The sequence below is a fragment of the Plectropomus leopardus genome, chromosome 18 (assembly GCF_026936395.1).
Source record: "Plectropomus leopardus strain MGB_pleo_1.0 chromosome 18, ASM2693639v1, whole genome shotgun sequence".
NCBI lineage: Eukaryota > Metazoa > Chordata > Actinopteri > Perciformes > Serranidae > Plectropomus > Plectropomus leopardus.
The window spans coordinates 20,449,587-20,469,032 of record NC_142193.1 but is presented as its reverse complement, the minus strand read 5'-3'; the positions used below and the strand labels follow the sequence as shown (position 1 = coordinate 20,469,032).

Genomic DNA, 19,446 nt, shown 5'->3' with positions numbered 1-19,446 from the left:
TTGCAGCAGCATGGTAGTTTAATCTACACATATATATTCCAGTATGATGCTGATGGGATTACATTCTTCCTGTGTCATTGACAGTGCTGTTTAATTTTAATTTAAGTTTTTAGGGGTAGGCTGAGCATCCACCACACATGGTCTCCATCAGCTTAGGTGGACTGTTGCTATTGATTTAAAATAATAAAACAAAAACAGAATGAGTGACTGTGACAATAACCTAAAAGATTTACATATTTTATATAATTTTGGTTTATTGTATGAAGTACTTTGTGCAGTTTTGTTTGTATAAAAAGTGCCATACACATTTAAAAAAAAAAAAAAAAAAAAGTAAATAAAGTGATGTATAATGCAGAATGTTGATGTGGTTTGAGAAATGTTTGATTGGCAAAAAATGCAGAGTATTGCAAAACATCACAGCACAATTTGTTTTTTTTAAGAAAAAAAAACTTAAATTGACTGAACCGGATGTAACAATACAATTTTAATGTTAATGCTTGATTGAAAAGCCCTGCATTCAAAAGAAGCTCCTAAATGTCTCACAACTGTCATATAATTTAGTAGACTACAGTGTGCAACTAAAAGTACATCTATGGCTCATAGTCAATCTAAGGTAAGCGTGGGCTGTTATTGAGGGGAAGCGCTTGAGTAACAGAGAGGGGCAACCACAGAAAGTTTATAATGAAATAAAAAAAAGGTTAGAAAAGACGAACCTTTTAAAATGAGTGCAAGCTAGTTTTTTTAAGTCATTATATTATTTATTTGTCCTTAGTTACGAATTTGGTATGACTTGAAACATTTATGTGTTAGAAAAAAAAAAGTAAAATATAAATGTTTCCACATCTGTAACACAACAACATGTGGAATGACAGCTTTAAGGCAGAGAGTTAACGCAGTCGCAAGAAAAATGGTAAGGATCACCTGTTGGGACCTGCGTAGTGCCATTTATCACATTGCTAAATTACCTTTTTGAGCTACACCTGAGCATTAATGGTTAATGTTAGGGCGTGGTGTGTTAATGTTTACCAGAAATCACACAAGTATGAACATAACAGCCACTGTAGTTTTTTTCATGCATCTTCCCGACCTCTATCTTGAGGTGCAGCAAGACAAAACATTTAATATAAAAAAAAAAAGAATTAAATGTGCAAGTCATCAGCTTCACTTTGACACCTCTGACAAGTTACACATGAATTTTGCAGCCTGAACTCTAGTCCCATGACTACACAATCACATGAAAGTAAAATTACCTACCGCGTTCAGAAGCCACCCTGAACACCCTTTGGAACAGTCTGCTCCTACCGAGTCAGCGCAATAATCTTGATTGACAAAAGAGAAGCAGTCTAGCAGCATTAACTGGAATCAAGCACATTTAGCATAGTCAATTTCATAGATCTGCACCCATACAGCACAGTGATATTAAAAAAAAGGCACATCGGCCATATTAAATGATTTATCATCCGAGATCCAAATTCTGAATCGGTCTATACAAAAATATACATACAGTATCTGTGCAGTGAACAGGCTCACTCAGAAATACAACATTGCACAATAAAACTACCCAACAACAACATCCAGACATGTTTCCCATGATAGAGGCCAGATCATTTTGGGACAACACTTTTTTTTGGACATGCTGTTATAATATAAAAAAATTCTCTTTGCTCAGTCCAGCTACAACATCATGTCCGATAACACCCTGTTGGTTATCTGACTTCCTCGTGGCAGAGACAGACATGTGGACGGTTCGGTTTGGGGACATTTTGGCCCTGCTGAGCAGAAGGCACTTCATTAAGGGTGCAGCTGCAGCACCCAGCGATGGATCCCAGGCACTGCAGGCCTGGTCCTCACCAGCTCACGGTGCAGCAACTGACTCCCGCTTGGTGTCCACTCTTTAAGGCAATGCTCCCGTCTGTGCTGGGTCCACCTGACTCTGGGTCAGTTCACACTGGTTCAGGATCCAGTGTGGAAGGATCTGGCGGTGTGTGCGTCTCAGACTGACTGGATTCTCTTTGCCCCGGAGGATCTGTAGGTGATTCTGAGGCAAATGTGGGGTTCACTGTGTGACTGTGCGAGTCAGTCTGTGTGAACGGTGCCGGCTCGGCTGGCTGCACCGTCTGAACTGGCAAATGTGGAGATACAGGCTCGTCTGGTGATGCAGAGGGCACTGATTCAGCAGGTGTTGTGTGACAGACCTGCACAGGCTGTGAAGAGTGTGTAGGTTCCTGGGGTTGCGAGGAGGGCGGTGATGTGTGTGTTGGCAGGTGTTGAGTGCATGGCTCATTTGGTCCCTGTGGTCCGAGGTGTGTGTGATGGGCCTGTGTTTTTGCAAGCTGCTGTGCAGTTGAGTAGTAAGGCAGGAATGGCCTCTCAGATGCACAGGTCCGCATGGCCAGGTATGTGTGCATTAGCAAGTGGGGGAAGCGGGAGGTGAAGTAGGACACAAAGTCATCAGGGATGGAGCCCAGAGTCTCCTGTACCTCAGCAGGTAACTCTCGGTAATGATGTTTCTGTTAACGAGAGGTCAAGCTCAGTGTCAATATTGTAAAAGAAAATTGTGCCATTTAAAGAGTAACTAGACCCCGAGACCACTTTTTTTCTGTTGAACAGCGACCCCACCCGGCCACAAAAAGCTTACAAAGAGGGTTTGTGATTTTATATTTTATCATTTTGTAAAAAAAACAATCATAACATGTTAAATTTAACAGAGATGAGCTAGCTTATGGTAAATAGCTACTTAGAGGATTTAAGACACTACCTTATTCTGCGAACATTTAACATAATTCTGTAATGATTTTATTCGCCATGTGTACTTACATTTTCGTTTTATATGATACAAAAGAAATACTGTAAGTCAGTAACAAATTCTCAGTCTAGATGACTAAATACAAAGTTTAATGTACGCCTACTGGTCACGGGAGTTTTTACAGCCTAGAGAAATATAAATCAACAAAATCCATAACAGTAACATAAAACTGTGTGAGTAAAACATTGACTAAAATAAACTAAAATTAAAACAGAGTTCCACCGGCTACATATTAACTAAAACAAACCAAAACATATATAATGTGACTTTAAACCAGCTACAATTTTCAGTAATCAGGACGATTATTTATTTGTCCTTGGTTCCACAAATTAAATGTAGAGTTACGAATTTGACTTGAAACATTTATGTGTTGAAAAAAAAAAAAGTAAAATATAAATGTTTCCAAATCTGTAACACAACATGTGGAATGACAGCTTTAAGGCAGAGAGTTAACGCAGTCGCAAGAAAAATGGTAAGGATCACCTGTTGGGACCTGCGTAGTGCCATTTATCACATTGTTAAATAACCTTTTTGAGCTACACCTGAGTATTAATGGTTAATGTTAGGGCGTGGTGTGTTAATGTTTACCAGAAATCACACAAGTATGAACATAACAGCCACTGCAGGTTTTTTCATGCATCTTTCCAACCTCTATCTTAAGGTGCAGCAAGACAAAACATTTAATATATAAAAAAAAAAAGAATTGAATGTGCAAGTCATCAGCTTCACTTTGACACCTCTGACAAGTTACACATGAATTTTGCAGCCTGAACTCTAGTCTCATGACTACACAATCACATGAAAGTAAAATTACCTACCGCGTTCAGAAGCCACCCTGACTTTAAACCAGCTACAATTTTCAGTAATCGGGACTGAAACTAAATCTAACAAGTCAAAATGAACACTGGTCAAGCTTCAAGTCTAACAGCAGAGCTAAGTTTATTTTAAACACAAAACATAAGAATACGCTCTCACCTTGTTCCTCATTGCACGCAGCAGGTCTCTGACTGACCCACCCTTATAGGAGCGAAATTTTCTCAAATCTGCCAAAGAAAGAAAGACTGAATGAATCTGTGATCATTAACCAACAAGGACCGAGTAAACAGGAAATTCTGAGATGACACTTTTTATCTTATCCTGATGCTGTAGTGCCCAAACTTGGACTAATCAGTGCAATTTAGGAAATATCAAAACAAGAGTGATGACATGCCTGATTTCTCCATGTTTCACTAAAAGATCATCTGGGATTAGAAGTATTTCAAAATTATTTTTATTTACATGTGAACCAGCATTCTGTGCCAGTGATCTATTATTATTTATATTTTATCGTGAACTTTGAAGCTCTTTGTGAAGTCTGTATGAGCTCTACTAGATGTTCAAAGGTCGAGTGTGGAGGATTTGGTGCCATCTAGTGGTGAGTTTGCAGACTGCAACCTGAAAGTTCACACGTGCCAAACGAGAGAATAACGATGGAGGTCAAAGCACAAAACACAAACGGCCCGAACAAGTGTTTATTATTGTTTAACCTGTAGAAAGAACTCTGTGGAAGAGAACTCGCTCCGTATGTTGATATAAAAAATGATTAAAAGTTAATGAAAACACAACAATTCTTAGTGTCAGGTGATTAAACACTAATGAAAACATATTTTTCTATATTGTATTCCATTTATACCAATATATTATGCTAAATCATACACCATAAACCTTAAAACATTCATTTACAGCTACCTGAGGGAGTGGAAATAAGCGCCCGGTTCCACAGTGAACAGATCACAGAACTGAGGTATGCACAGATTTACAAATCCAATGCAAGAATTTGTATGCATCTTTCTGTCTCTGTGTGTACACACTATATTAGCCATGAATCTACACAGAGTTATGTTTACTTTAAGTGACTGACAAGCAGTCAAAAAAGTATAGGAAGTATGCAACAATTCACTATTTCAATAATGGTAGTTGTTTTGTAAATGTAGAAAAACGGGAGTAATACTTTTAAACTCTGCTGCTAATCTTGCCTCGTCAGTTCGTAACTGTATCAGTGCCATGTGCTTTAGTGATCAACAGAGCGTAAGTGCAAAGTCTAAAGAGATCAGTTGAGGTTGTGGTACTGAGTGAGCGGCAGCACTGACGGGAAGCAGCAGGTTTACTTCGCCACCGACTGAAATATTTTGTAGTGACAGGATGCAGCATTCAGTGCAGCTATGAATATTCATCATTCCCGTCAAAGCATTCTCCCACTGAAACACTAAAACGTTACAAAAGCACGCACATCAAGACAATAAAAAACGAGGTGCAGGACAAGAGATAATACGAGAGAGGAAAAACCAAAGTTCACACTAGACTTTGCTTCCATAAATCTGATTTAAATCAGCACTGTGGTGACATTTCAAACGAAATGCTTCATCTGCCTTTTTTTCTTCTCTAACCGAAATATGACTCGAGTCAGTTTGTGGAGGGATATAATATAACTCTATGTTTGAACCAACACAAGAAACAAGAAAACTATTTGACAGCCAGGGGCGCTACAAGCTTGTATTCGACATGTTGTATCAACTTGAGTGAGTTTCGTACCTGTCTGCAGTGGCACTGTGATATGCTCCCTCCAGTCACCCTTGACGACAGCCCTCCCTCCTCTCTCCAGCTGTCTCACGATTGGTCCGTCCAGCGGCTCCTTTTCTATTCTGTCGCTCACATCCTGCAAGAAACCACAAAATAACTTCAGTCAATCTTTGCTAAAATGCCAGGCAGTCCTGTTCTCATTCACAACATTACTACATGCAAAAACGTCCACCACTTATTTTAGAAGTGAATGTGTCTCATTTGCACGAGGGTGCAAGCACACTCTGCTGTGAAAGAGTGTTTTATTTTATTTGGATATGACTGACAAATCTATTACACAGCACATTAAAGAGGGTCCTCTTAGGTGGCTTCAAGGACTGAGGAAGATGAAGAGGATGGTCATACATCCTACAAGCATGTGAAGAAGATATTACAAGGAATCAGCTCTTTATGCAATCAAATACAAACAATATGCCATGAGTGCCCAAATCACAGTAAAATATCCTGAATGTGTGTGCATGTTTGCCTGCGTCTATGAATACGTCTATAATGATAAACACGAGCGCAACATACAGTACATTCTTTATTCAATTCAATCCAGTTCAATTTCAAAGACACCTGAGTGCGTGTGCACACACAAGTTTGCAACAGCACAGTACACACAATAAGCAGCTTAATACATAAACAGAGAAATAGTGAAAAATGTGAAAAAGCTGACCTGGAAGAACTGCAGCTCCTTCTCCAGGCTCCAGAAGAAAGGGTGTTTGAGAACACTCTCTGCAGAAGGCCTCCTGTGTGGCTCCATGCTCAACATCTGCTCTATTAGGTCTCTGGCTACAATGTCCTCTGATAAATAACATAAACATGCAGGTTTTGACAATGACTCACAGGGTATAACTACACGGTATAAATTGTATATGACAAATCATTAAAAACCTGATATATTGCCTCGCTGTTTTGTGCCACCGCGCACCAGTCAAGTTGCACTTAGAGTTTACATCCATGTCTGCGATAACGTGTATGCTTCACACACAAAAGATCTTTGCCATCAGCACAGTTTCAGGGTGGTTGCACAAGGTTATTGTGTTATGGCCAAAACCATGTTTTATAAAGGTCATGGTGACCTTTACTTTAAACCACCAGATTCTAACCAGTGCATTCTTGAGTCCAAAGTGGACGTTTGTGCCAAATTTAAATAAACTCTGTCAAGGTCATCTTCAGATATTGTATCTCCAAAAATGAAGCGGACGCAAGGTGACAGTAACCTTGACCTTTGAACACTAAATTCCAATCAGCTGATTGTTGAGTCCAAGTGAATGTTTGTGTCAAATTTGAAGAAATTCCCTCAAGGTGTTCTTGAGACATTGTTTTCACAAGAAAGAGACTGGTGAGATCAGAGTGACCTTGACCTTTGATCTATAACCACCAAAACTGAATCAGTTCATCTTTGAGTACAAGTGAATGTTTAAGCAAACTTTGAAGAAATTTCCTCAAGGCATTGTTGAGAGCATTCACAAGAATGTGAAGAACAGACGGTTAAACGGACAGACATCCCAAACACATAATGCCTCCGGCCTTGGATATCGCCAACATGAGGCAGACAAAAAAACAAAACAAAACAAAAAAAAACATAATGTTGGCAACACCCACAGGTGAACCAAACACTTAGACACCCCAACCACACAATCATTCACCCCACCTTCTTACTAATTTACATTAACCAGTGACATTATGACTGTTGTACACCTCTTACCTCACCTGAAGTGACGTGAGAAAACAAAAGCAGAAGTTTTAGTCCTCACCATGTTTGTCAGTTTGCAGATAGTCCAGGCTGTATGTGCCCAGCAGGATGTTTGCTTGCCTCTGCAGAGACTTGCCAAAAGGGTGGCTTCCCTGAGACACGACGTAGTAGAACACACAACCAGCAGAGAAGATGTCAACAGCGCAGGTCTGCAAGGGACAAAAGAAAGAAATGATGCAGGAAATATAATGAAGCTCACATTTATTACCAACAATATTTGTATGCAGTCGGGGTGGGCGATGGAGCCAAAATCTAATATCATAGAGTGTGTAATTTCATATCACAGCCCTGGTGTATATCAGGATATAGTAATTGTTTAAAATGGTTAAAACAAGGTTTAAAACAACCACCCTGTACTTCATCACATTTTCTTCTTTTATTTAAAACTTCCATACAAACAAAAAACAATACTCAAAATAGTAAAACTAAAATTATTTTTAAATGGGAGATTTACAGTTCCTGATAGTAATAATTTCAACAGATACAGGTTTTTGTATTTACAACTTCACTCTCATCCTCCATGTTTGCCCAAATCATGATATGTTGCAAGGCAGCTGGACTTGGACATGCGAGTATCACAGAGTCCAGCTACAGAATCTCAAATAGCTCCAGTGGTAGAGACGGTACTGCAAATCTCTACTACTGAACTCATTTCTTTCGTCGCATGGTGCATATCATCATATCCCCTAACCTCAGTATACAGTTTCAAGTTATGTTTACTAGTGTTGGCTTATTTTAGTTTATTAGGTTACTTAATGCTCATTTGGGTTCCACATTTATCCTGTGGATGGTTTTTAATGTTGTCCAGATTGAAGAACGTTTGGATGAAAGTTTCGTTGATGCTTGTATTGTGTTGTCAACTGTTGGTTTTTATTTTTCATAGTTTTTTTTATCAGACTTCTACATAAGGTGATAACACAGCTTCACAAAAAGCGTATAATTTTGTTTCTTGTGTAAATTCTTAAAAAACCAACGATAATGAAAACCACCATGAGAGAGCTGCTACTCCACCACTGACTCACCGGGTTGTCTTTGCAGTCCTCGCTGAGAACCTCGGGGGCGATCCAGCCCTCAGTGCCCGGCACCCCAGACCTTCTGCTAAAACTGTGGCGGCCAACCGCCAGCTTCTTACACAAGCCGAAGTCTGAGATCATGGCCCGGACCCGACCGTGGGCATTGGGCATGGACACCAGGATGTTGTGGGGTTTCAGGTCTCTGTGGACTGGGAGGAGAAACATGAAGGTGAGGTTGGTTACTTTAGTAGTGTAGATGTTGTGTGGGAATACACAGACATAACAGACATAAATAACAACGTATTTCATGATTGATACCTATGTTGAGAGAGTGCAGATGAGCCAGTCCTGACATGGTCTGCTGAAGGAGCATCACTGGCTCGAGTCCATGACGGTTGAAATCCTTCCTTTCCACATACTAAAGAGACATAGTCAGTGTGGTCCAGTTATTACAAGATAGTCTGAAAATGTGTAAATCCTTGCTAAAGGACAACGTGCAATTTACTCAACTTCTTCCAGACTCACTAAAAAGGCTTTAATGGGAACGATGGAGCCATTCATTACCTCCTGAAGTGAGGCAGCACACAGCTCAATGGCGATGTACTGGAACTGTCGGTCCCTCTCGGTGCAGAAGTAGCGGATGACATTTGGGTGCTCGTCTGACTCCCTCAGCAGCTGGACTTCCCGATCTGCAAAGCTGAAGCATTCTGGGAGAATTCTCTTCACTGCCACTGCCCTGTTGTCAAACTGACCCCTTGTGGAGAAACGATGAAAATACAGCATTATGATTGTACAGATTAAACTTCAAAGTTATCATAAATAAATGTTTGACTGCTTGTTCAGACTTACTTGTAGACAATGGTGCCCTCAGCACCATGACCCAAGACCTCTTTGGGACGGAAAGTTATGTTTCCCACTCTAACTATGTTGGAGTCCTCGTCTGATGAGACAAATACATCGTTTATGACAGTGAAAACTGGGTTAAATTGTTATTCAAGTGTTAAAAACAAAACAGTGTGCATGTAATCTTAATATTTCGATCCTTACCTCCATCTTCATGCTCATTGGCAGAGCTTCCCAGCTCAGACACAGACAGGTTGGAGTGGTTGGAGGCACGGGGGGTGACATTGGGGCTGCTGTGGTCTGAGCACTCGGAGCGAATGCGGGCCACCTCCAGATAGTCGCTGTCTGGGGCCAAGCCGAGGCCAATGTCTGCAGGTGGGAATGGCTGCTGTCTCTGGAGCAGCTCCAACCTTTCCTCCATCTGTCTCTGGAACTCCTGGTGCTGCAGCTGCTGCTGCTTGTGGACACTCTGTGGTGAGAGAGGACACTGTCTGAGGCTCTAAGAATAACAAAGGTGTACTCAGCACTTGTGTCCACTAACAGATTTGCAACACAGTTACAGTTAGTTGCAGACATACAGCAGTCCACTAGGTGGTGTTGTCTGACTTACTTTGGGGTAGGTAATCACAAAAGCCACCCAGCCAGCCAGGAGGAAAGTGGAGAAGATGATGGTGGCCATGTCTTTGAGCATAGAGTCCACCGGGGCCTCTGGACGCACAGTGCGACCGCTGATCCCAGGTTCTTGGATGGATGTTTCAGGCAGAGGAGAAGGGGGCCCATCATCCATGCCGCTATCATTGACCTTCTACAACAGGGTGAGAGGTGAGGACAGGGGGAAGAGAGTGAGAAAAACTGCACTAATGTTTTGATATATGACAAATCATCTTAACAAAATATCTCTTGGGTCACACACACACCTCTTCAACTTTCTTGTCAGTAGTAGGTGGGATGACGTTGCCTTGATTGCGTGGGAAACTGTCAGGGAACTTCTCCAGGATCTTAGTGTGAGCGTCAGGGGGCGTCTCATGATGACCTGAAATGCAGGAGTAAACCTTTTTAATTAGAATTACCATCCACAGCACCATAATCATCTCCAAAAACTGCTTTAAGTAATGATAGCTACAATATTTATAGCTTTTCTGTTTAAATGGAAAAGAATTGCAATGTAATTATACTCACACTTTTTTAGCAGATAGCAGTCTTAAACTGTGTTTCCACCAAAAACTTTCAATAAAGAACATGAACCTAGACCCATTTAGTGTTTCCACTGCAAACAGTACTCTTAAATGCAACACGGTCACTCACAGCACAACAGATCAGCAAAGTAGGGCCGTCACGATGACTACTTTTGTTGGACGATACATATTTTTTGTTTTTAAATATTATTTTTTGGGCTTTTAACCTTTAATGGATAGGACAGGTCAAGCATGAAAGAACCCACCGATGAATATATTGTCCCAGAAATAATTGAGATAAACAATATTATCACCAGTCCCTCCAGGACTTTGCGATTGCATCAATTGACTAAAATTCAGATATTAGACATGACTGAGCAATTTTGTCCTATCACAGCAACTTAACTGCAGTCTTGACGATTTCAAACAGATAGAATCTCATTTCATTGCAGAGCTGCGTGCTTATTGCGGCTTATTGATCCGCTAAGTGCTGCCTCCATGGACAGCCTTTCAAAGAGCACTGATCTTTTAATTCGACCAGAAATTACATCAAAACGTGTCTCAGGATAGTTTTTTTTCCTGTTCACGCGGCTTAGGTGCTCTGTTCAAGTCTTAAAATGATACCAAAAACCCTGCTGTTTATTTTGGCATTAAGTTGCCCAAAATTTTCGTGACATTCTTATGTAAACATGTAATATGTGAAGGCAATCTCTTACAATATATGGACATGATCTCTGTCATTTTTTGCTGACTAAGCCAATTACATTCTTATCCTGTAAGACCTATAATCAAGGCTCTGGACTTAAATGTGGTGATAATACTGACAGTGAAACCTCTCAACAAACAGTAATAAACATTTTTCTTCCGTGAAGTAGCACATGAAACGTTAGAAAAACTAAGACTTTTTTTCTTTTTTCAGTGATTAAATCATCTCCCTCACTGCACCAGGAAAGGTCACGATAATCAGAGTAGTTAGTACCGACTGACAATGATTTTGTGATTTATGTACTGATGTTGCACCTATGAGAAGAAGGTAGTTCCTCATGAAGTTAATACGGTTTCGCTCCCGGAGCGCGGCGTTGAACTTGACGCTGGTGCTGGGAGTGATGACACACTCCTTGTCCTCTTCAGTCTCCTGGCTGTTAGGACCCTCCAGCATGGGGAAAGTGCTGCCACGAGGCTGTGCGTACACACAAAAACATTTGAGGAAATTAGATACATTTCCTATCAGATGCCTCACAGGATTAAGTTAAAACAACATTCAAGAGTATTTCCTGTAATAGTAAACTAATATTCCATGGAGCCAGACCAGTGAGTCAAAGCACAAGAGCTGGGGCAAGCTACGACACAACTGGAACAGGATAGATTCATGTAACTTCCCCTGCATACCTGAAAACATCCAACCAAAAAAAGAAGGCCAAAAACCAATTGAGAAACTGCTGGGAAAGTATTACTCAATAAAACCCTTGCACATATTTTATGTTCATGTCTTACGGATAAGGATTGTGTTTTGCCTAAATGAAAATATACATGCAACCGTCACTCACCACCACAGTGACTCCATCATGCACCAGGGAGGGAGAAGCGTATAGGCTGGTGGAGTATTTACCAACATACAAAGTGGCCCTGAGAAATGGGAAAAATAAAAAAAACAGTCAATGAGATGCCTGCTTACTTTTGAAAATAAAGTTCATATTTCATGTTATATAGACAGAGTGTGATATCTGTGATAACATCTGGGGCCGGATGTATAAAAAATGCAAAATCACAGAAATCATACACCTTTTTTCTAACACATAAACTTTTCTAACATGTAAGGAAGAACGTCAGTGTGAATGGGCACGCCTGGCACAGACTTCAAACCAGGCGAACACACGGTGTTACCTGAGATAGCAGCGTGTGAGTTTAAAAGGAGATGACAGAATCTGTGTTGCGAGACATTGTTTAAAGGGTTTTTTGCCAATTTTGAAGAGTGTGTTATTACTTTTGGAGGCTGCAAGGTGTCTTGTAAAATGTCAAAAGTGCATTTACAAATGTAATTTTGAGTGAATTCTTCCATCACTCTTTACATTTGAGCCATCATATCACTGTTCATGAGTCTCAACATGACCACTATTAATTAATTATTGATCGTGATTAACCATTATGATGAAATTTTACCGTGATAATGGTTTGCAGAAACACGATTAATTATTGGTCGCTACTCTGGGCCAATGCCATACAGTCGGAGAAACTGCATTTTCTTTCCCAAATTTCTCACTGTGAGTCCAACGACTGTTGGAGCAGGCTCACCTATCAATGTGCAAACGGATGTTTCATGGCGTTTGTGTATGTGTATAAAACTTGATCAGTCATACAGACGGCTTTATACATTTATGAATCTGTGCAAGATTTTTGCACAGTTTTGAGTGTGCTGAGGCTTTTTTCATTCATTTTAACAAAAAGACAGTAAAAGATAGATAAATATGACTAGATCAAGGTTAATGAAGACCTCACAAATTCAAATTTTAGACTATTTCAAAACTTGGGGCACCCAGTAGCTCACCTGGTAGAGCGAGTGCCCCATGTACAAAGGCTATGTCCTAGCTGCAGCGACTGCAGGTTTGATTCCAACCTCGTCCCTTTGCTGCATGTCATCCCCCCCCTCTCTCTAACCTTTTCACACTATGACTGTCCTGTCAAAATAACAGCCAATAAAAGCCCTGAAAATAACCTTTAAAAAGCATTTTAAGACTTTATAAGGACCTATAGACACCCTGACATTTCTTCTTTGCATACAGTACAGTAAACACAGTTTTAGTCATGAATCTATGAGTTCTTTGTCATCTCCCTAAATAGGCCGAACTTTCACAGTTGCTCAACCACTGAAAGTCCTGTTTGTCCTTTCCAGCAGAAGCAGATGTGAAGATGATAAATAAAAATAAAACAGTACTGCAGTGTGAAACCAGAGCTGAAACCAGGCCCGCCAGCACCCACTTGTTTGATGTGACATGTCTCGACTCCATCCCAAAATTAAGCAACCTCATGTCTTACAAATCTCGATTTCACCTTCTCAGTAACTCAAGCCCGTGTGATTAACAGGCAAAAGGTTCTGACATGTTTAAAGCAGTGTTTAGTCAATTCTTGTTCCCTGAGTGGTGAGACGTTTTAAAAATGTATCCAAATGAGAAACACCGAAGTCGTAGCAATCATTAAAACAAAAGCCAACAAAAAGAAAGGATCGTTATACTCAGCCTGCTTACATGAACTTGTTCTTGGGCTTATTCTCTTTGGGAAATGGGTATTTCCACTGAGTGATGCGGCCGACTTCCCCTGACATGAAAGTGAGGTAACGCAGGGTTTCCACGGCCACATTAGTGTGTGGAACTTTGCGGAGGCCCTCGCGCTGCCAGATATACATGGCCACCACCGGAGAGTTGTAGTTCTGCACCCACTGAACGTCTCCTGATTCGCTGTCCACGGTCACAACGAGGCCGTCACCGTTGGAAACAAAATGAGCCATCTCTGCAGAAACCAAATAACAAAAAAGTTATTGGCATGGCCTGTCAGAAACAAAACGAAACAAAAGAGCCAGCGCGTCTGAGAGTCTTACTGTATTTGGTGTCATCATCAGGAAGGGTGGAGGCGTAGTCAGAATAGGTTGCGTTCCAGCGTAGCTCTCTGCTCTTGGTGTCATACATGGTGATGGTGTATTCTATCAAACAGATGAGTACAGGCATATTCACACAGGAGAAAAACGTATGTATTGATTTGCATTCCTTATGTAACGCACACAAAAGCCGGGCTTTGAGTATCCATTTCTGGGAGAAAGTGCAAAGCGGTGTTGAATTTCCTTTGCTTCAAAAAATGGAAAATGTGGAGACACGGTGAAACAAAATCCAGTGTATATTACAAAGTGAGCTTTGACTTGACACCAGGTTTAGGATGGATTTATAGCAGGTATTCAATTTGCAGGGCTCGCATGCTCTATGTCTACAATTACCATCCAGCTTCCCCGCTGTTTAGCACAGCAGGGAGAGATTTGCGGGCTGGTTGAGGCGAGGGCGGAGATAGCCGTAGACCAGGAGGTAAACAAGGGTTTGCAAACAGTTTGGGGGCTAGAGCACACAAGGCAAATAAACCTGTTGATTAACCAGATTAAATTAACAATTGGGATGGGCTACAATGATAATCTGGTTAAATTGTGCCTGACCAGGTTAAGAAAAAAAAAACCAGCAGAACTTTGTGTTAGTGGATTGGTTTTGTTTTTACCTGTGCGTCCCAGATAGAGAAGAGATGACGAGGGACACAGCATCTCAGCAAAGGAGGACGTCAGAGTCTGCTGTTTCTCACCAGTTAACAGGTCCACCACATACCACAAGTCCTGCTTCTTACCTGTATGACAACACAGACACACACAGACAGAATGAATTGCCTCTGCCATGATTACAGCGTTTATACTATAGACCAAATCACCTTAACATACAGTAATACAGTAGTGCAACCTATATGACGCTTCTGCTGTGCGTATTTTACGTTCTAGGTGGCTTTGCTTGCGTCTTTGATTAAACAAATCAATTAGCACGGAGGCAAAACAATGTACTCCGAAACATATTTTAAAAACCTTTTTATTATTTAAGCTCTGCAGGTAAGTATAAAGGTAAGATTATATGTGGTCCTGTGCAGAGGTAGGTTTTGTGTAGGAACACGCTTATTAGCATGAGTTAGATTAATCTACATTTTGTGCAGGTATGTGCAAGTATTAAGTAAAAAGAGGTTCGTAGGTAGGCTTTAAGATTTGTAACATTAGAAATGTAGCTTTCATGCAGAGGAGCTTCACTCATTTTGACAAAAAGATGGATACATTTTTAAAAAATTATTTTTAATTAAAAATTATCTTTAATTTTTTAATTATTTTATCCATAAAACTTATAACTTTAAATTTAAGACTATTTAACAACTTTCATGGTGTAATTTTTTTAATCTGAATTAACCACATTTTAAGACTTTAAGGAACTGAAGATAGCAGGGTCTATCTAAAGAAAACTGACGAGATTATGAACAGGAAATAGTCAAATTGAGGTGCACCAGTGCAAGCCCAGTCAAGCAAACCAGCATGCAGCCAGCTATCCTCCACAGGAATGGGTGTTACCAATCCATCATTAAACGACCAACCCATCACGGTCTCATTGTATTGCCATCTCACCCATTGTGTCAATGCAGGGAGTGGCACTTACACCTTGATCATAGACTATTATAGATGAAGGCAAGAATCATTCATCAGGAAAAACAGCCGCTTCAGGGACTGCAGATGACGGGGGAGGACAATCTTTACATGGCAAACTTTTCATAAATAAAGATTTAAAAGCGCAAGAATTCAAGGTTGAACCACTTTCAGACCTTTGCATCTCTGACACGCTTTGTTCCTGCAGCAGCTTCAGTTGGATGAAAACAAAAGCGTCCCTGATAATGGCTGTGGAGAGGTCACCCGCTTTGCCTTAAACAATGACACAGTCAATACGGTAGATTACCTTTCCACTGTTAACTGTTGTAAATTCAAAAGAGCACAGGCTACGGCCACAGGTTGAGTGGAACTGAAAGGCTGTGGAAGATATCCAGATAACACCCCCTAATTTTGATGTGGAGACACACTGGGACACGGGCCGCACGTGTTTATGAATAAGGGAGGACAATAGGTTTAATCAAAAGCCAATTTGGAAAGTCGTTTGTGTAGACTGTGAATGTATATATAGAGGTAGGAATAACTAAGTACGCACTTCTTCCTACTCCTTTTCGATAATGTGATATTTAAGTTAAAGTGTAAACAAGTAGTTGTTATTGAGATTGACGTAAAGGCTGTTTTGTTTTTGTTTATTACACTTGCTGTTAGGCTTGTCTGCTTTTATTTGTGTTTTTTTTTTGTTTTTACACCATCAAAATAAAGATTAATTAATTCATTCATAATTCCTGTGTGTGAATTAGCCTTACCCATGTAAAGGACTCCGTCAGAGCTGCGGCAGGGGGAAGCTTGGACCAACTCAGGGATAGTGAACGGTAATTTCTGTTTAAGCAAAATGAACAAATGAACATTAAAATAGCTATTATGTGCTGCGACAATACATGGGGAACATCATGCATGCACCACAGTTGGGACTTCAATGAGGGTGCACTTTTTTCAGTATGACTTCTGCACACATTTGTGGTGCTTTTCTCCAGAATAGGGAACTGAACAGTGTGTTTCTCACAAAAGAAGGGAGATTATAGTAAGAGATAGACATTTATTTCCTCTTACTGTGAGGCCTTCGTTGTTCTTTCCTCCCAGAGAGTACAGGCTGCCATCATTGGGGTCAGGCAGAAACGCTGGTCTAGAGTAAATATATAAAAAGATGCATCAAATCTTGAGACCAGAAAAGGGAGTGACAGATGAGCTCAACTGCTTTCACCATCTTTTCTAACAGGCAGGTGCAGTACACAATGATGTTTACGCGTGCGGAAACAACTCCAAAGATACGTACTCTGCCACATGTGTGGGGACCTGAAGAACTGGATCTGTGAAGAAAGAAAAAGATGACAAGATGCAAGTCAGGACTGACAAGAATATCAACCAACAATGGAAACTATGGCCAGAAGCTGTTGAGCGAGAGAACAACATCGGCGACATTCAACGGCACAGAACACAAAGTCCAAAACGAATTCCCCTGGGGCAAACATGAAAGGCAAACAGTCCTGTCTGCCAACAGCTAACCGTTAAGACGTCAAACATGTAACGCCAAAAAAAGCATATCTAATGAGCTCAAATAAGATCATATTCTCTAAAAAGTGCTAAACATACTAACCTGTTGATGAACCTCTAATATATCAAATATCCATCCAGCACACTGATTAAAGATTTTTTTAATTTGTATTTTATTCATTCACCTTTTGTTTAACACAGAATACCCCACTGAGATTCTGAATCTCTTATTTAAGGCACTTCTGGCCAAGACAGCAAAGTTACCCCAGGAAGCTGATTTTACTTTTACCATGTTACGGTTACGGTTGTGATTGGAAATAAATGAATAAAAATGGCATGGTAAAAGTGTTCCACCATGTTATGAATTTTCCTCCCTGAAATGCCTCCCAGGTACAGATGCTTAAAAGGACCATATCATGTCTTTGCATGTTTGAGCCCATTTACTTTAAATATATTAGTTCCATCAATTTCCAAAGTACCCAATAATGAGTCCTATCCTCTGGGCCTCTATTACGCCTTGTTTCCAGTTAAAGGTTTGGCTAAACTCAACTCTACTTTGGTACCAGCTGATCGCCGTAGTGCCGCCACATAAAACTGCAATGACATCATCTTCCATGCAACACAATCACTGTGTGTTGTGTTGCTGAATCCTTTCTTTAGCAACCGAACAGAGGAACTATTGCAGTTTCTAAGCTAAATAACAGGATCGAAACAGCTGCCGACACACGCCATGACATTAGATGTGACCAACTTGTTGTTTTTGGTTATTTATTCACCGTTTTATTATACAGGATGGTTCAGGCGGTTCAAGAGTTGTTTTAACTGAATGATGTGCTGATCTGGGTTACACTGCATTGGCTGATTGCCGTGTGATAAATGAAACCAAAAACCTCAAACAAACAAATTCAAATTCCCCGAAATAAACAGGCCTTCACAAAAAGTTCATATCAGTGTCAGAATAATCAAATTCATCAAAAGAAAAAAACAAACAACATTAAAATGTAGCAGATTAAAAGACTTACCCCCCCCCAACCTCAAATTCAGACTGAAATCTGATCAAATAGTCAAACTAGGCAGTGCTGCGTAATCAAGTTTCTGTTTGTTATGTCTGCATATTTCTATTGAATAAACAGCCTAGTTGATAGTCTTCATACTGGTGAAATACTTTCTAAAAAGCTGTTCCTTAGATGCCAGGTCATTGCAATTGGGTGGTGCCAAACTATCTATACTGAAGTGATTAATAAAGGGAATTTTTTATATGCTTGTGAGAACTGGCTCTGAAATGAATATCTGCACTTCATCAACAGTACCACGCAGTGAACGGTGTAGTTTTGCAGACAGCAAAGTCTTCAGCAGTAATGAAGACAGTAAAACACTACAATAGCTCTCTTAGCACTAACCTCCATTACTACTAGACAAACACACACCTCCCCACTGTGTGAACATACAGGGCGTGGACCAGATGGTGCTGATCTCTGTGGAGGTGCCTGAAGGGGTCAACGATAGCAGGGGGGACGCATAGGATTACTAAGGTGGTCATTGACTTTTGTGCTCAAGAGACATCAGCGTTCGTTGTGTGTAATTGCAGAAGCTGGTGAGAAAACAATGGTTTTCTATGTTGCATAGGAAGACACTAACTCTGGTTGGCTGAAATACAAATACATGTTCGTAAAGCCAACAGGGAGTGATAAGCAAACAGTGAGAGGGCATGCGTGTGGGCTGAGTTGTGTTGTCTTGGTCCAGGGAAAAGCTTCCCCCTCATTATGTGGGTGTATGGTTGCCTGACTGGAGCACAACAACAGGTGTGTGTGGAGCCTGGTACAGAACAGGGCAAATTTATATTCAATAGCTCTTCCAGAAAACCAGATGATGCGGGGGAAGCAGCCTTTGCCTCTGATTATTAATGACTTGGGTATTAGGTGGACCTAACCAGGAGCTGTGGGTTCAAACCATAGTTGTTTTAATACCTCCTAAAATCTTGTGATCCTTAAAAATGTAATGAAAAATATATTTTTTTGAACAGCAGAGGTCATAAATTATCATAAAAGATGACTTCCCGCAACAGCGGTAAATGTGTTGGACTATTTATGCAAAACTTTTCCAATCACCCGTCAGTGTATCTTATCTAATGTAATTCCCAGGCGTATAGTGCCTACATTAACATGGTATCCATAGTACATGCTGTGTGTGCAGGTGACACTAAAAGCGAAGTTGCTTACCCTTGCCCACTCTGACCTTGATTACAGGCTATTTTTGCCCCTCTCTCAGTTAATAATTACCCAGGTTCATGCCTAACAGAACATCCCACAGCATTTTCTTCAGCTTAATTCCAGAAAACATTTTTTAAGTCCCATAAAAAAAGTACTATTTCCATTTTCTTTTTTTCCTTAAAAAAATAAATAAATAAAATAACAGGTACATACTTTTCAATAATAAGAGTTTTAAATTTTGTTTGTTTCTAAACTGATCATAATTAAAAATACAGGCCTGTTTTAATGTTTAAGGCTTGTAATGTTTACAAGCATTAAAATAATCTT

The 19,446-nt window shown here is 40.3% G+C and overlaps 1 protein-coding gene across 1 annotated transcript in view; it reads right to left on the bottom strand.

The window, feature by feature from the left end:
- Positions 1–736: 736 nt before the first annotated feature.
- Positions 737–19,446, bottom strand: part of ern1 (endoplasmic reticulum to nucleus signaling 1) — a 29,753-nt gene continuing 11,043 nt past the window's right edge. The window contains exons 3-22 of the mRNA XM_088069449.1: positions 16,692–16,725; positions 16,469–16,541; positions 16,165–16,237; positions 14,449–14,571; positions 13,790–13,891; positions 13,440–13,701; positions 11,745–11,823; positions 11,218–11,377; positions 9,940–10,055; positions 9,633–9,827; positions 9,227–9,491; positions 9,029–9,119; positions 8,744–8,933; positions 8,498–8,597; positions 8,189–8,388; positions 7,168–7,315; positions 6,084–6,211; positions 5,378–5,501; positions 3,782–3,849; positions 737–2,510 (exon numbers count right to left, since the gene is read on the bottom strand). Of these exons, the coding sequence (XP_087925575.1) occupies positions 1,944–2,510; positions 3,782–3,849; positions 5,378–5,501; positions 6,084–6,211; positions 7,168–7,315; positions 8,189–8,388; positions 8,498–8,597; positions 8,744–8,933; positions 9,029–9,119; positions 9,227–9,491; positions 9,633–9,827; positions 9,940–10,055; positions 11,218–11,377; positions 11,745–11,823; positions 13,440–13,701; positions 13,790–13,891; positions 14,449–14,571; positions 16,165–16,237; positions 16,469–16,541; positions 16,692–16,725 (3,098 nt within the window). The 3' untranslated portion in view covers positions 737–1,943. The remainder of the gene's footprint in view (positions 2,511–3,781; positions 3,850–5,377; positions 5,502–6,083; positions 6,212–7,167; positions 7,316–8,188; positions 8,389–8,497; positions 8,598–8,743; positions 8,934–9,028; positions 9,120–9,226; positions 9,492–9,632; positions 9,828–9,939; positions 10,056–11,217; positions 11,378–11,744; positions 11,824–13,439; positions 13,702–13,789; positions 13,892–14,448; positions 14,572–16,164; positions 16,238–16,468; positions 16,542–16,691; positions 16,726–19,446) is intronic.